Source organism: Elgaria multicarinata, chromosome 10, assembly GCF_023053635.1.
Source record: "Elgaria multicarinata webbii isolate HBS135686 ecotype San Diego chromosome 10, rElgMul1.1.pri, whole genome shotgun sequence".
NCBI lineage: Eukaryota > Metazoa > Chordata > Lepidosauria > Squamata > Anguidae > Elgaria > Elgaria multicarinata.
The window spans coordinates 4,948,672-4,965,772 of record NC_086180.1 but is presented as its reverse complement, the minus strand read 5'-3'; the positions used below and the strand labels follow the sequence as shown (position 1 = coordinate 4,965,772).

Here is a 17,101-nt window from a genome sequence, read left to right as displayed (position 1 = left end):
CCTATGGCAGCTTCATATGCTCAAGGGTGAGAGTATAGCCAACAGCAGTAGAGCACATGCTTCTGCTTTGAAGAAGAGACAAGCATCAATCCTAACATCTCCAGTTAAAATATGGGTTCCCAAAGTGGGCGGTACTGCCCCCTTGGGGTGGGTGGGATTGCATAGGGGGCCATTAAGAGGCAAGGGAGCGGCAGGGGGGCATTCAAGGTGGTCTTTTCCGAGAAGCGCCTCTCCAGAAGGTCTTAAAACCCAAGGACATTTTTATGGGAGAAGGTAGTTTGGTCCCAAGCCATACAGGGGAAGAATCCACACATGTATTGATACCGTTTAAGAAGAGTCCTTTTGACAGTGAATTGAAATGTTTCAAAAGCACCAAAACACTAATGAAGAGACATACCCTGCTTGGTGTGCCCCGCCACACCGGCTGCAAAACAGAGGCGTTCGCTCTCTTTTCCCTCCCTTTCTCGGCAAGCCTGTGGCGAGTGCTTCGGATTTTGAATAAATATTCAATTAATTGTTACTGTTTTGAATTGTATTGTTATCATCTTCCTTAGTGGGTCGCTGAAAACAGCTATTCTGAACAATGATTTTTATAGGATAGGGTAGGGGGCGCGGGGCATGAGTTTGTGGAAGCAAGGGGGCGGTGACCTGAAAAAGTTTGGGAACCACTGAGTTAAAACGATTTCAGATAACAGAGCTGGAAAGGCCTTGGCTTGGGATAAGAGGGAGAGAGACGGACAGTCAGGGTGCCCAGCAGTGAGCTAGAGAGACTAATGGCCTCACACAATAGAAGGCCGCTTCACGTGTTCCGACACAGAAGCCAGGCATTCCTGTTTGCCACACAGCATCCACAGTTTAAGCAGTCTCCGTCACTCTGTCCCTCCCAGGCATGAAAGCTTTTTAAAATGATGAGCACGTTATTCTGTTGACCCAGGTGCTGGGGGTGGCATGTACTGGTTTTTAAAGCACACAGATGATGGGTCCTGCCATCTAAAATAGCCGTAAAAGGCTTTAAATGGACGAAGAGCTACTAAGGTGTTGTTTTTGTCAGCCCATGGCTTGAATTGCCAGAGATACAAATCAGGCTTCCTTTCTGCCGCTGGAACCAGATGAAATTTCCCTCCAACCCTATTTCCGACAAATCTGCCGTAGCTAATTTTGGCACCTCTATCGAGTTCATCGTTTAAGGAGGAGAGGTGGGGGGAAGAGGCCAGTTTTATTAGGAGCTTGTGGCTAATCTGGGCAGCAATTCAAGTTCTGGAAACAAAGCCCTATGAAGAGAGACTGAAAGAACTGGGCATGTTTAGCCTGGAGAAGAGAAGATTGAGGGGAGACATGATAGCACTCTTCAAATACTTAAAAGGTTGTCACTCAGAGGAGGGCCAGGATCTCTTCTCGATCCTCCCAGAGTGCAGGACACGGAATAACGGGCTCAAGTTAAAGGAAGCCAGATTCCAGCTGGACATCAGGAAAAACTTCCTGACCGTTAGAGCAGTACGACAATGGAATCAGTTGCCAGGTGAGGTTGTGGCCTCTCCCACACTAGAGGCCTTCAAGAGGCAGCTGGACAACCATCTGTCAAGGATGCTTTAGGGTGGATTCTTGCCTTGAGCAGGGGGTTGGACTCGATGGCCTTGTAGGCCCCTTCCAACTCTGCTGTTCTATGATTCTATGATTCTTTAGATGGAAGCTGCAGGGACTATTTCTTCACCACCAGCCACAACTTCATTGCAGGGACAATTTCTGGCTACCCCAGCCCAGCCCAATGACTTCGCTTCACCCCCGCTTCTCAAAGGGGAGGTTGGCTTGCTGTGGAAGGAAGGGGAAGAAAAGCACGTACCGTTTTATAAAGCTGGGCTTTCAAACGATTGGTAGAGTAGTCCGATTGTCTCTTCTCTTCTTCTCTTCTTTTTCGCACCTCGGGCAGCTGCTCATAAATACTAAAAGTAAAATGAAAAGGTAACTCTGAAGAAGTGGCTCTCAAACGTATCCCGGTTTTCCACCCCTACGGTCAGGCCTGGCACTGTCCAGTTCGTGGGGGTTATGCAGGGTGGAAACAGGCATGGAAAGAGGCAGGCAGGGAGAAACAAGGTAATCTCGTTGGTCTTCGAGCCCCAAAGTTCACCTGACCTGGTCTTATATAGAGATAGCAATCACAGTGCAATCCCAAAGTCAAGATCTGTTGTGGGCTCAAATTCTTACAGCTGCTCTCTTTTCCAAGAAGTAATCTCTCTTCGCTGTGGTCTGCTAGCTAATCAGGATTGGTAGCCTCACAGAGACAAGACATGTGAACAAGAGGAGTGGTAACGCTCGCCCTCTCTGAAGACGAGCACCAGACCCTACTACAAAGGACCGGGTTTGGAGTGTTTAAAGTAAGTGCCAGAAATCCAGGAGGCAACAGGTTGCAAAGCAGGATTTACAAGATTGCGAGCCTGAGAGAGGACCTCAACTCTCCTTCCTTCAGAACCCGAAAGATGACTTCCTTATCAAGGCAGGCAAAGTTCCCAGGCCAAGGCAGGGGTGGGCAACTTGTGGCCCCTTCAGATATTTGGCCCTACCACTCCAATCAGCGCTACGCACCACAGCCAATGGTGTGAAACTTCAACTGGTACAAAACAGGGCAGCACGCTTACTAACAGGGACTGGCTGACGAGACCACATCACGCCAGTCCATTTCCAGCTTCATTGGCTGCCAGTCCAGGTCCGGGCCCGATTCAAAGTGCTGGTATTAACATTTAAAGCCCTAAACGACTTGGGGCCAGGCTATCTGAAGGAACGCCTCCTCCCATATGTACCTGCACGGACCCTAAGGTTATCCTCAGGGGTCCTTCTCCGCGAGTCCCTGCAAAAGGAAGTGAGGCAGGTGGCTACCAGGAGGAGGGCCTTCTCTGCTGTGGCACCCCGGCTGTGGAATGAGCTCCATAAGGAGGTTCGATTGGCACCTACATTATATGCTTTTAGACGCCAGGTGAAGACCTTTTTATTCTCCCAACATTTTAACAGTCTATAAATAAATTTTAACTTGGTGTTTTAAATTTGTAATTTTGCATTGCTGCTGTTTTTATCTGGTTGAGCTTTTATACCGTATTTTATATTATGGTTTTATACTGTTGTTTTATACTTTGGATGTTTTTAATTTTTGTGAACCACCCAGAGAGCTCCTGCTATTGGGCAGTATAGAAATGTAATAAATAAAAATAATAAAATAAGAGATGATTGAAATGTGTCGTGTTTCCCAAGACTTCCTGCCCTCCTTGGAGACAATAGCGAGGCCTGCTAAGTAATCCACAAAGCTTTATTCAAGCAATAAACTTCTCTTCCCAACTGAAGGGAGTCTAACCTCTAGGAACTTCCCTCTAGGCAAAACTATGCAAACAATTGTCCTTTCAAGAAGAATGGAAAGCCCTTTCCCAAGATGCATTAACTTCAGAGAGACTGGGTGTGAGGCAGCTTCTGACAAGATGCCAGCCGGGCTGACTTTCTCTTACCTTCCTCCGCCCATTTTAGTCTGCTTGTACTCTAGGATCGGCTAACTTCTCCTTGCCCTTCCCCTTCAGAAAAATACTGGCTTCCCATTGACTGTGTGTTGTTTACCCTTGAGGAGAAAACCTCTGGAGAAGATTCATTCCCAGCTGGTGAAGAGCCCAGGAGAGCTGCCTCCCCCACTGGTATAATCTGGCATGTTTCTGGCGCCATCTCCTCTGATTCTGATTGATCACCTGAAACACCTTCCCCCAACCCAAGGGGAGCAGGGCTATACATGACAAAATGGTAAGCTGAAACATCTGGAGGGCCCATCCTTGGGCCAAGAGCAAGACCCTGGATTCAGTTATCAGAGGTGGCCTGTAGGCTACTGTGAAGTGGCAGCCAGGAACCAGAGCTGGGAGATAAAGCCAGGAAAGATTATCCTTTCCCAAACAAATTGCATAGTCCTTCCTGGTGAGGAGAGCAAAGGGCTATCTAGGTGGGCAGAGTCACTCCAGGACCCTGGAACCCCTTCAGTGTCCAGACAGATGCTCCAACCTGTAGCCCTGGTGACTCACCAGACAGGGCAGGTGTGTACAGACAGAAGTGAAGGAAGAGAACTTGGTGCATTTGGGGAGAGGGGGGTGGGGGAAATGATTGTTGAAATGCTACAGCAATAGAATAAAGAGTAATCTTCTTATGTAGGAGTCTGGCTGCGAATCAGTCGATACAACCCAAATTCTCAGCTCCAGAACTTAAATATCTATCAAATCCCTTTTATAACTCTAGCAGATAAAGGGATAAGTTCGTTAGAAAAAGAAAAATTATTTGTTCGTATGTTCCCTGGAGGATCTCATAATTACAGCATAAAACAAGCCGTTTATTTAGAACAGGTAGAGGATGAGTCCCTCAATGACATCCTCACCACATCATCTGCTATTGGTCCTATCTTGATTACCTGCTCTTCCCTTCTCCTATGTGGAATACTTATTCTGAAAATGGCCCAAAACAAAGTCACAATCAGTTTATTGCTGAACTGGCCACCAGCCTTTTCAATGCACCATACTCCAGGGCAGACTTCAGGCTCGAGGAATTTATTTTGCTTTTTACTAGAATGCTGAGGTCTACCGACCTGAGCCAGACACAAAATGAGGGTTGTGGCAGAGACAATTATCATAGAATCATAGAATAGCAGAGTTGGAAGGGGCCTACAAGGCCATCGAGTCCAACCCCCTGCTCAATGCAGGAATCCACCCTAAAGCATCCCTGACAGATGGTTGTCCAGCTGCCTCTTGAAGGCCTCTAGTGTGGGAGAGCCCACAACCTCCCAAGGTAACTGGTTCCATTGTCGTACTGCTCTAACAGTCAGGAAGTTTTTCCTGATGTCCAGCTGGAATCTGGCTTCCTGTAACTTGAGTCCGTTATTAAGTGTCCTGCACTCAGAGGATCGAGAAGAGATCCTGGCCCTCCTCTGTGTGACGACCTTTCAAGTATTTGAAGAGAGCTATCATGTGTCAATTATCTACTGCATGCCATGAACCATACAATGGGAAACATACAAGTCTACATTTGAGTGACCAGAGATCAGGGCTTCTAACACAACATTCAAACTGGCCAGTAGAAATGATCAAAGGCTCATCGCAAGCAACGAAGAGTGCAATCCTATTGGGATTTCGGTCAGCCCTCAAACTCAGAGGCTGATGGGAATCTTAGAATATTTTTAAAATGATTTTAGGATTTTAGTCCATACTCCAGGAAATAAAGCCAGACTGCTCACTTGAGGGAATGGTATTAAAGGCAAAACTGAAGTACTTTGGCCACATAATGAGAAGACAGGATACCCTGGAGAAGAGGCTGATGTGAAAGTGGAAGGCAAAAGTGGCTGATGTGAAAGTGGAAGGCAAAAGGAAGAGGGGCCGACCAAGGGCAAGATGGAGGGATGATATTCTGGAGGTGACAGACTTGACCTTGGGGGAGCTAGGGGTGGCAACGGCCGACAGAAAGCTCTGGCGTGGGCTGGTCCATGAAGTCACGAAGAATCGGAAACGACTGAACGAATAAACAACAAAGGATGTTTTAACAATGTATATTATGTTCTAATTCAGTTTTATGTATTTTATATTTACTGTTGTTCCCCGCCTCGATCAAAATGGAGAGGTGGGCAAGAAATAAATGATGATGATGATGATGATGATGATGATGAAGAAGAAGAAGAAGAAGAAGAAGAAGAAGAAGAAGAAGAAGAAGAAGAAGAAGAAGAAGAAGAAGAAGCACTGAGGTGGTCTTCGCCTCTGGGCTTCCCCCGCTCTGTATTTCAGCTACTTGAGGTATCAGGGAGGGGGAGGGAAGGAGGCCGGAAGATTTCTCACTTCCCCCACCCATGGGAACGCTCCCATTCTCTCCTCTCCGAAGTCACCTTTGCAACTTCAGAGAGGCAGCTGGCTTGGTTCTCTGCATGCCAGCTGTGCAGGGAAGAAGGAGAGGGTGGGGAGCTCAGACTTCTGGGTCTGAGTTCAGAGTGCTGCTTCCGACCTCAGATCCAGGAATCTGAACTATCTTATGGCTGCCCAGACGCTGTCAAGGGATTGCTGTCTAAGTATTCCCATTTTACAGATGAAGAACACCAAGGCAGAGAGAGAAGCAATTCGCACAAGGCCAGCCATGGCAGAGGGCTCTTGTTGTTCTTGTTTCATCCCCTTGTTCTTGTTAAAGTCAAGAGATCTACTGCACACCACGTGGAGATTCTGCCTGCCTCTGCCATAAACAAACCTCAGTATCTCCAGCATCTGTGGATAAAATTTGAATGTACATCCAAAGCTAAAGGGGTGTATTCTTGTAAATCTTGTTCCAACAGCTGAGATGACCAAGACACAATTCACAGGAGATGTAATGTTCTCAAAAGAATTCCCCCCACACACACTTGTGCATTTAATGCCTCCTATTTAGAGGTGGTCCTGCCACGAGACAAGACAAGATGGCCGCCTCAGACCAACGATTTTTGGGAGCAGATTACTGGTTGGGATTACTGCAATGCGTTATACGTGGGGCTGCCTTTGAAAACGGTCCGGAAGCTTCAGCTGGTACAAAACAGGGCAGCACGGTTACTAACAGGGACTGGCCGGCGCGATCACATTACGCCAGTCCTTCTACAACTTCATTGGCTGCCAGTCCAGGTCCGGGCCCGTTTCAAAGTGCTGGTATTGACATTTAAAGCCCTAAACGGTTTGGGGCCAGGTTATTTGAAGGAATGCCTCCTCCCATATGTACCTGCCCGGACCTTAAGATCATCCACAGGCATCCTTCTCCGTGAGCCCCTGCCAAAGGAAGTGAGGCAGGTGGCTACTAGGAGGAGGGCTTTCTCCGCTGTGGCACCCCGGTTGTGGAATGAGCTCCCCAGAGAGGTCTGCCTGGCTCCTACACTGTACTACTTTCGTCGCCAGCTGAAGACCTTTTTATTCTCTCAGTATTTTAACACTTAATTTTAACTTAAATTTAAATTTTACTGTACTAACTCTGTATTTTAATCTTATATCAATTTTGTTGCGTGGTTTTATCCTGGTTGTGCTTTTTATACTGTATTTTGTAATTGTGCATTTAACCTGTTGGTTGTTTTATTATGGTTTTAACTTTTGTGAACCACCCAGAGAGCTTCAGCTATTGGGCGGTATAAAAATGTAATAAATAAAATAAAATAAATAAGCAGATAGGAGAGGGATTGTACCCACAAGGCAGAATCCAGCAGAAGTCCTGCTGTGTATTTCCAGCCCTTTGTTGAGCTTGCATAGGAGAACGACCTGCTGGCTTGCGCCCCATGTTGATTAGGGCTGGAAAGAGGATACCACCTTTTGGATTTTCAGACACTAAAATCATTTGGGTCTTATTCATCTTTTACGTTGTGCTGGTTATTCAGAATGTGGAAGAACTCAACTTCTGAATAACCAGCACAACGTATGGGGTTTATGTCTGTATGAAAAAAAAAACCTGACAGTGATCATCTGAGAAAGACAAAACCAGCCTCACCGCTTGGATCGCTGAACCATTTCATTCTTGGAAATTGTTCTCCTCCTCCGTATAGCCCGGTAGTCTAAACAAAGGAGGAAAAACATTGAATACAGCAAAATCCAAAGCCTCAAATATGCCTGGTGATAAACAAGGAATTTATCCCACGCGCTGCTAATACCAAGGCAGTAGCTCATAGGTTCTGGCGGTGCTGGAAGAGTGGACCATGATAGAACAGTGATGCCCTTGTGCTTTCTGATGGCCAGACTCGCCATTATGAGCCAGAACTCTTTGACTGGGTGCAGTTCCGCAGCAGAACGCTTGGAGGAGAAAAGGGCTCCAGGGAATATCTAACATCCAGGAACAGGTTTTCCAGCGTCAGCTCCTGAGGAAGGATTACAACTAGTCCGAAACGTCGAGCGTTTTGCATACAGACAAGAATTATTAAAGATTTTAACTATTTTCAACAGCACCAGAGCTAGTCTCTTATTCATTATCTGTTCAGTGGTGCCTCTTTTCCCTGCCAACTACACACTGTGCTACTCTGACAGAGGAGAGCAGGCCTCTCTCTTCTGTCCCCTTTGTGGGTCACTGGAGCTGGACAAAGCTTAGCAGACCACAGGTAAAACTAACAGGGCCATCTAGTCTCCCAGAGAAAGGGCTAGAATCATAGAATCATAGAAAAGCAGAGTTGGAAGGGGTCTACAAGGCCATCGAGTCCAACCCCCTGCTCAGTGCAGGAATCCACCCTAAAGCATCCCTGACAGATGGTTGTCCAGCTACCTCTTGAAGGCCTCTAGTGTGGGAGAGCCCACAACCGCCCTAGGTAACTGATTCCATTGTCGTCCTGCTCTAACAGTCAGGAAGTTTTTCCTGATGTCCAGCTGGAATCTGGCTTCCTTTAACTTGATCCCGCTACACTGAGGGAAGCTGGGAACTTTAACTGGTTCAACTTTTTTTTTTTTAAAAAAAGGAAGGGACGCTCAAGAGGATTATGAGGAACTACATTGCCTCACAGATCCGAACAACCACCTTGTAAGGTAGGACACTACTATTATCCCCACAGTGCTTGAGGCTGAGAGGCAATGCATTGCTGAAGTGCAGGTAAGAGCTGAACAGAGGTCTCCCTGATTCATCACACTCTTAGCCACTGCACTATACCACGAGGTTTTTCCCTAGTCCCACAGTGTTTACGGACATCATAATGAACACAACACACACACACACATGCAAAGCCAAATGGCAATGCATCCTCCAGACAAGCAGATGGCAGAGGAACTCTGGGCACCTGAGTGCCCTGAGCTTGGGAAAACTCCTTCACGGCTACTATTATAGGATCATAGAATCATAGAATAGCAGAGTTGGAAGGGGTCTACGAGGCCATCGAGTCCAACCCCCTGCTCAATGCAGGAATCCACCCTAAAGCATCCCTGACAGAGGGTTGTTCAGCTGCCTCTTGAAGCCCTCTAGGGTGGGAAAGCCCACAACCTCCCTAGGTAACTGGTTCCATTGTCGTACTGCTCTAACAGTCAGGAAGTTTTTCCTGATGTCCAGCTGGAATCTGGCTTCCTTTAACTTGATCCCGCTACACTGAGGGAAGCTGGGAACTTTAACTGGTTCAACTTTTTTTTTTAAAAAAAAGGAAGGGACGCTCAAGAGGATTATGAGGAACTACATTGCCTCACAGATCCGAACAACCACCTTGTAAGGTAGGACACTACTATTATCCCCACAGTGCTTAAGGCTGAGAGGCAATGCATTGCTGAAGTGCAGGTCAGAGCTGAACAGAGGTCTCCCTGATTCATCACACTCTTAGCCACTGCACTATACCACGAGGTTTTTCCCTAGTCCCACAGTGTTTACGGACATCATAATGAACACAACACACACACACATGCAAAGCCAAATGACAATGCATCCTCCAGACAAGCGGATGGCAGAGGAACTCTGGGCACCTGAGTGCCCTGAGCTTGGGAAAACTCCTTCACGGCTACTATTATAGGATCATAGAATCATAGAATAGCAGAGTTGGAAGGGGCCTACAAGGCCATCGAGTCCAACCCCCTGCTCAATGCAGGAATCCACCCTAAAGCATCCCCGACAGATGGTTGTCCAGCTGCCTCTTAAAGGCCTCTAGTGCGGGAGAGGCCACAACCTCCCTAGGTCACTGGTTCCATTGTCGTACTGCTTTAACAGTCAGGAAGCTTTTCCTTATGTCCAGCTGGAATCTGGCTTCCTTTAACTTGAGCCCGTTATTCTGTGTCCTGCACTCTGGGAGGATCGAGAAGAGATCCTGGCCCTCCTCTGTGTGACAAACTTTGAAGTATTTGAAGATTGCTATTGTGTCTCCCCTCAATCTTCTCTTCTCCCGGCTAAACCTGCCCAGTTCTTTCAGTGTCTCTTCATAGGGCTTTGTTTCCAGACCCCTGGTCATCCTGGCTGCCCTCCTCTGAACACGCTCCAGCTTGTCTGCATCCTTCTTGAATTGTGGAGCCCAGAACTGGACGCAATACTCTGGGCTCCACAATTCAAAAAGGATGCAGACAAGCTGGAGCGTGTTCGGAGGAGGGCAACCCGCATGATCAGGGGTCTGGAAACAAAGCCCTATGAAGAGAGATTGAAAGATGTCTGCATAGCGCTCTCTAAGCAGTGGCAAGAGGTGCTCATGAAAAGCATGTACAGCTGAGATGGGAGGCCTGTGGACAAATTTCACATGGGTTGTAGTGTCTCAAGCCCCGCTCTGCCCAAGCAGACAACCAAGCACTCTAAAAGCACAGATCTGGCCAGATCAGCATTTTCTAAAGGCATCTTGGTTCAGGGCTTTCTTTATTTAAACCATCCCAGTAGGTGCTGGGCAGAGGAGAGAAAGAGGGGATGGCAAAGAGAGAGAGAGAGAGAGAGGAAGAGGTGGTTCTGCCCCCCGCCACCAGACGTGCCCCCTGACTAACTTTTCCCATCAGTTAGCAGCCTTTCATAGAAAATAAAAGTTCCTCTCCTCTCAGCCATGGGAGGGGTCCCCGAGCTTTTTGGACCCACGGGCACCTTTGGGAATTTGAGAAGCTGCTGTGGGCGCCACCACAAAATGGTTCCCACAGAGGATGTGGCTAGTCACATAATGGCCACTGTAGGGGGCTGGCTAGTCAAAGGACATGTAATTCACCCAGGAAATTGGGTACAAGAAGAGGAAGGGTCTGAACTCCAAAGCCAATCTACATATTTCACCCTACAGGAGCACAAGACAATGCTCATTTCACACACGGCCTAAAGTTTTCACTATCTCAAACCCATGCTTAGACACTCCATTTCACTCATGGTGCTCCTAACTGCTCCCCCTTTTCTGCCACTAGAGCACCCACCCAGGAAGACAGACAGACAGAGGAGGAGGAGGAGGAAAAGAGCAAGTCTAAGGACAAGGAGGATAAACAAACACAGAGAGTTTTGCGGACATCACTCGAGGTTCCCACAAGCATGTTGGCACCTGCAGGCGCCACTTTGAGGGGACCCCCCCCCCCCCAATCAATAGGATAACCACAGCCCACAGGTTAATTCTAGCAAGGGGGATTTCACACTCTCAGCTCTCAGGGAACTCTCAGGGAACAATATAATTCCTAGAAATGTTCTTTAGTGCAAACTGGCTATTTGTCTCCTACCATGTCCTACAGAGAGATACAAGATCAATAGCAGCTTTGGCCAGCTTCTCCTGCACACATACATCATTCCTCTGGGGCATGGCCCACGTCCAAAATAAAGAGGTACCTCTGTTAGAAAGGACGCAGCTTGCATTCCTGTAACTCCTCCTCTCTTCAGGAGGATTAAATAACTCTTCTCTCTCTCCCTGGAGCATGTTCTGTAGTTTCCTTTCTTCTATGATTAGCTTCAGGCGTTTCACACGTTCCCCAGAGCTGGAAATGAAATCAGGACGGCGCAGTGCAAGAGCCTCCTAAGTTGGCGAATAAAAAGAAGGGTTGCTGCAGAACCTCCACTGAAGGATGGGGGTTGACGGGGGGGGGGGGGATGGAGAGAAGAGGAGGACAAAAATAGCTAACCCCATTAACAAAGCACTAAAAACATGCCTCAGAAGAAGACGAAAAAAGAATTATCATTGCAATGTATAGCATATTGCATCTATAAAGCTGAAGAGATGTCTCTGTGGGTCTTGTTAACAAGTGCTTTGATGCTGGAAAACCAACCAGAAAGACACCAGACTGGGGAATAAGCACAGCGATGTATTTGTAAAAGGGATAAATACTTAAGCTTAAAGCACATGGGACAAAAAGGCCTCTCAGCGACGGGGGAGGCCGCCCAGCGACTGTAAACCAAATTGGCTACATGGGGAAATGAACACAGCCCAAGCTTAGTCCTGGAGAAGGGGGTTCACAGTCACCTGGTATGTGCAAGTTCTGCCAAAGCCTAAGTGGGAGCCAGAATGAAAGAGCTTTCCCTTTCCTTACGACGTCTTTGCTTTAATTTCAGCACCGCATTTTTTTTTCCCACCAAAAGGATGATGTCGGGGGCTGGAGGCTTTGGACTGGCATCTGATGGCAGGATTAAGCCAGTAGTACTATATAAAGTACCAAAAAGGCACACAACTACTCCAAACACCAATAAAAGGTGATAATTATCAAATAACCCATTCATTTACAATTTATAAGGATATATAAAAAACCAGCTGCTGCGTCTCAAAGTGGTTAACAATCACAACGCTGGGTACTATAATAACCAATCATATATAGCAAACATGCAAGAGTACAAATCTAATACAGTCCAACAATATTATAGGCTTTTATAACATTTAGCACCTGAGACAATACCATCAGAATAACATATGTACAGAAATAGGGTTTCTTCTCATTTTCTATTCTGATCAGCGTTGTCAATGCATTGAATGACAGGAATTTGCAATTAAACTTCCCGTTTTCGCTGTTCCAGCTTCTTCGGACTCAACGTCGTATCAGGTAATACCCTCAATTAGAGCTGTTTCTGTCTCGGGGAAACAATCCCTCCAGTTCAGCCTTCCTCAACCTGGGGCGCTCCAGATGTGTTGGACTACAACTCCCAGAATGCCCCAGCCAGCTCAGCTGGCTGGGGCATTCTGGGAGATGCAGTCCAACACATCTGGAGCGCCCCAGGTTGAGGAAGGCTGCTCCAGTAAAACTCGGCTTCATTGTTTGTTCTAGTCTTCAACAGACCGCAAGCCGCAGCTGTGCCTATTGGTGCTTGGAGTAGTTGTGTGCCTTTTTGGCAACTTTATATAGTCCTACTTAATAACTACTGCCTTCCAATACTTGTGTAGGATTAAGCCAGTAACGGGACAGCCTGCATTTTTGTTTTCTCTATCACATAGCATGAATCACAGGGGCTTTACAACATCTGGCACATTTGGTGCAGGGGTGGGAGCACCCGCAGAGAGCTGGTGACCCCTCACTGCCCTGCCTCTCTTCCTTCAGTGCCCAGCATAATCATGCATGGCACAGACAGCGAACGGACGGCACTAATACTATCCTTTTCTTGCTAGTGCACCCTGAGTTTAAGGTGGAATCCCAGAAAGGGCCTTTTCCTCCCCAGTGCCTGGCATAAATGGAGGACATTGGCAATGTACGGACATGCTGCCACCTCCTTCTCCCCTGCCGGTATACTCTTGTCTTTACGCTGTGCGCTAAAGAAGGCGTCAGCGTAGAAAATGGCCCCAGTGGCTGCTTTGAGTTGTGCTCCCATGCTCTAGGATAGCCTTCCTCAACCTGGGGCGCTCCAGATGTGTTGGACTGCATCTCCCAGAATGCCCCAGCCAGAGCTGTAGTCCAACACATCTGGAGCGCCTCAGGTTGAGGAAGGCTGCTCTAGGATAATGGTGGACCACAAGCTAAAGTAAGCTCTGGAGTCCAACGCCTAGAGAAGTATCTCATATTTTGAAGAGCAAAGGCACCGACCACACACACACACTGCCACATGTTTGCTTCTAGTAAACCAGTGGTTCCCAAAGTGGGCGGTACCACCCCCTTGGGGGCAGTGGGCTTGCATAGGGGGTGTTAAGAAGTAAGGGGGCAGCAGGGGGGTACAAAGGGGTGGCAGGGGGGCGCTCGAGGTGGTCTTTTCCATCCCAGGAGTTTTGGTTAGAGAAGGAAATTTCTGGTCGCTCTCCTGCACTATGGAGAGTGGTTCAGAAGCTCCTGGTTGCATTTCCAACATCATATTTGGTGGGATGTGGTTTCAGCGTGGTCTGCCTACTTCTCTCCAAGCAAAGACATCGACTCCAGATTACTAAACGTGGTGATTTAAGACTCGTGTTAAGTGACTTTAAACCAGACATTGGGAAACTGGTATCACTTCATCAAGCCCCATCCATCACATTAAGAATTTACAGAATAGTGAGGTCCTCTACCCTAGTGACTAAATGTGATAGCTAATATTCTTGCTAAATGACTATCAGACTTTGAAAAGAGGATATCACTGGATCAAGTTCATCAATTATGTTTAATTGAATAAACTAAAAAAAGTCATTGGATTTTGAATAAAGTATTCAATTAATTGTTAACTGTTTTGAATGTTATTGTTATTATCTTCCTTAGTGGGTCATTGAAAACCACTATTCTGAATAATGATTTTTATAGTGTAGGGTAGGGGGCGCTGGGCATGAGTTTGTGGAACCAAGGGGGCGGTGACCTGAAGAAGTTTGGGAACCACTGTATTAAACTAATAGGTGGTTAAATTCGATGGCCTTACAGGCCCCTTCCAACTCTACTATTCTATGATTCTATGACATCCACACAACTGAACAGCAAAAGCCAGACAAGCAGCCCAAAAGCAGAGCCTGGGTTTTACCTGCAGAGTCATTTTCACAAAAGGTGAGGGTGGCTTATTTTCAACGTCTCTGGCTGGAGCCGCCAGACGCACCTGGAGGCCACCGTGATCCTCTTGCCAGTTCTTCTCCCGGAGCGGCTCTCGCCACGGCTTTCTGCTGGGCAATGGTTCAAACCAGGAGGGACCAGGATCAGGAATACAGCTGGATCCGTGCCGTTTCTCAGAGTAAGATTTTAAATCCTCCGTCGGAACAAACCAGGAAATTCCTGGGGGAAGGTTGAGTTAGAAAAGAGAAAGGCTTCTTAAGAAAAAACGAATGTAGTCTGAAAGGTCCGTTGCTTGTGCGGACCGTTTATTTACAAAGACCAGCGTGTAAAGCAGCCTTTCTCAACCTGGGGCGCTCCAGATGTGTTGGACTACAGCTCCCAGAATGCCCCAGCCAGCTCTGCTGGCTGGGGCATTCTGGGAGATGCAGTCCAACACATCTGGAGCGCCCCAGGTTGAGAAAGGCTGGAACAGGGGCTGGCCTCTGCAGCTACGCCTACGCTCGAGTAGGCTTATGCACACCGCAGCTACAGACGTAACCTGCATAACACATTCTTGTGTCCAAATTCAAAGGCTCAAGTGATTTACCAGGTATAAAGATGACAGAGAACAAAGAGTGAAGGAAATGGAGAGTGGGAAGAACACGGGAAACAGCCCTAGAAAGCCAACATTGTATGCAGTGAGTGTTTTGTAACCTGATCTGGTCTTTGCAAAGATTCTGGTTGAACATGAGGTGGTCTTGAAGAGACAAAACATTTTAACAATTCACTACTTATTATGCATTATATCAATGTGTCCTAATTGTGCTTGCTTTATGTTTAAGTATTTGTTTTCTTTGTTCAAACAATCCCCAAAAGAGAGTCTAACTTGAAAGATGTGCATGCGAGATTTTCGAATTAAAATCTATTGAAAGGCTTCCCTTATACCCGAAATTCCCCTGCCCCATCTCCCCATTTTATTTTATTTTGCATTTAAGCAGGGGACTGGACTTACAATAAGCCAGAATTCCAAATAATTTTGGCTTCTCATAAATGAGCCGGTTTGCTAATGCGCACTGTTTGATCGTTCCCTCTAGAAGCAGCTAAACAAACCACAAAATCTCCACCCAAGGTTTGTTTAACGTGACATGCGAACCAGGAACTCTGCAGGGCCAGCCTGACTGTGCAAGCTGTCCGAGTAAATAGGCTTTAAAATAGGGTGACCCTATGAAAAGGAGGACAGGGCTCCTGTATCTTTTAACAGCTGTATTGAAAAGGGAATTTCAGCAGGTGTCATTTGTATATATGGAGAACCTGGTGAAATTCCCTCTTCATCACCACAGTTAAAGCTGCAGGAGCTATACTAGAGTGACCAGATTTAAAAGAGGGCAGGGCACCTGCAGCTTTAACAGTTGTGATGAAGAGGAAATTTCACCAGGTTCTCCATATATATATACAAATGACACCTGCTGAAATTCCCTTTTCAATACAGCTGTTAAAAGATACAGGAGCCCTGTCCTCCTTTCCATAGGGTCACCCTATTTAAAAACCATTTCCCTCCCTGTCCAGCATTCCGTGGGTATCACATAAGTATGGACTGCAAACTGTACAATCAGGGACTGTTGAGCTACGCATCTTTGTAAGCTGTTCTAGAACCCTGTTTGGCTATACGGCGGTGTATAAATACTACAAATAAACAAACAAGCAACAGGGTTTGGGCGGGGTGGGTGGGTGGGGGGCGCTAATTAAACAGTGAGCCTAGGTATCTCTTGAATGTCAGCAGACATTGAGAGTTAATTCTTGGATTAAACAACTCAGCCCACCTGGGGGCAGCAAAACGTCTTCTAAAAGCCTTAACAGCAAGTGAGTGTACAGATAAGAGATGAGCAGAAGCAAATGCAAAGTAGCAGCCACCTGCCTTCCTAACACTTTCATTTGTCTGATGCCTATCCTCAACTGCTAGAGGGATGTTAGATGTTTCTAACATGTTCTCGTGCCTCTTTTCTTGCGCTACACCTTTTTGCTTGCATTGTTTGCCTGCTTCAGTGCAAACAAGGACTGACTTTTCTATCTGCACTGGCTCCTGTCCATTTCTGGGCCTGATCCTGATTCAAAGTGATGGCATTAACTAGGGTGACCCTATGAAAAGGAGGACAGGGCTCCTGTATCTTTAACTGTAATGTAGAAAAGGGAATTTCAGCAGGTGTCAATTGAAGAGGGTGAAATTCCCTCTTCATCACAACAGTTAAAGCTGCAGAAGCCCTGCCCTCTTTTGTATCTGGCCACTCTACTATAGCTAGTGTAGCTTTAACTGCTGTGATGAAGAAGGAATTTCACCCTCTTCAATTGACACCTGCTGAAATTCCGTTCTACATTACTGTTAAAGATATAGGAGCCCTGTCCTCCTCTTCATATGGTCACCCTACATTAACATTCAAAGCCCTAAATGACTTGGGTCCAGGTTACCTGAAGAATCCTCTCCTCCCATTTTTACCTGCTGGGACTGCTCAAATCATCTTCCAAGGACCTTCTCCAAAAACTCCCACCAAAGGAAGTGAGATGGATGGCTACTATGAACAGGGCCTGTTCCTTTGTGGCCCTTGAATGAGCTTCCCAGAGATGTTCACCTGGTGCTTGTGTTGTACTTTTTCCAGTGCCAGGAGAAGACCTTGACCTTTCAGTTTCTGATGTGTTAAAATTGGGTACTGCGTTTTCCATCTTTGCATTCTTGCTAGGTAATACTTTGGTTTTTATTTTAAGTTGCATTGTGCTTTTCAACTTGTATACTGCATTTTAACATGTTGTCTTTTATGGTT

The 17,101-nt window shown here is 46.7% G+C and overlaps 1 protein-coding gene across 1 annotated transcript in view; it reads right to left on the bottom strand.

The window, feature by feature from the left end:
* The window catches only part of ALMS1 (ALMS1 centrosome and basal body associated protein), a 108,740-nt gene that overhangs the window by 13,754 nt on the left and 77,885 nt on the right, over positions 1–17,101 (bottom strand). Inside the window, exons 13-16 of the mRNA XM_063135695.1 lie at positions 14,284–14,528; positions 11,221–11,404; positions 7,486–7,549; positions 1,841–1,940 (exon numbers count right to left, since the gene is read on the bottom strand). Coding sequence (XP_062991765.1) covers positions 1,841–1,940; positions 7,486–7,549; positions 11,221–11,404; positions 14,284–14,528 — 593 coding nt within the window. The remainder of the gene's footprint in view (positions 1–1,840; positions 1,941–7,485; positions 7,550–11,220; positions 11,405–14,283; positions 14,529–17,101) is intronic.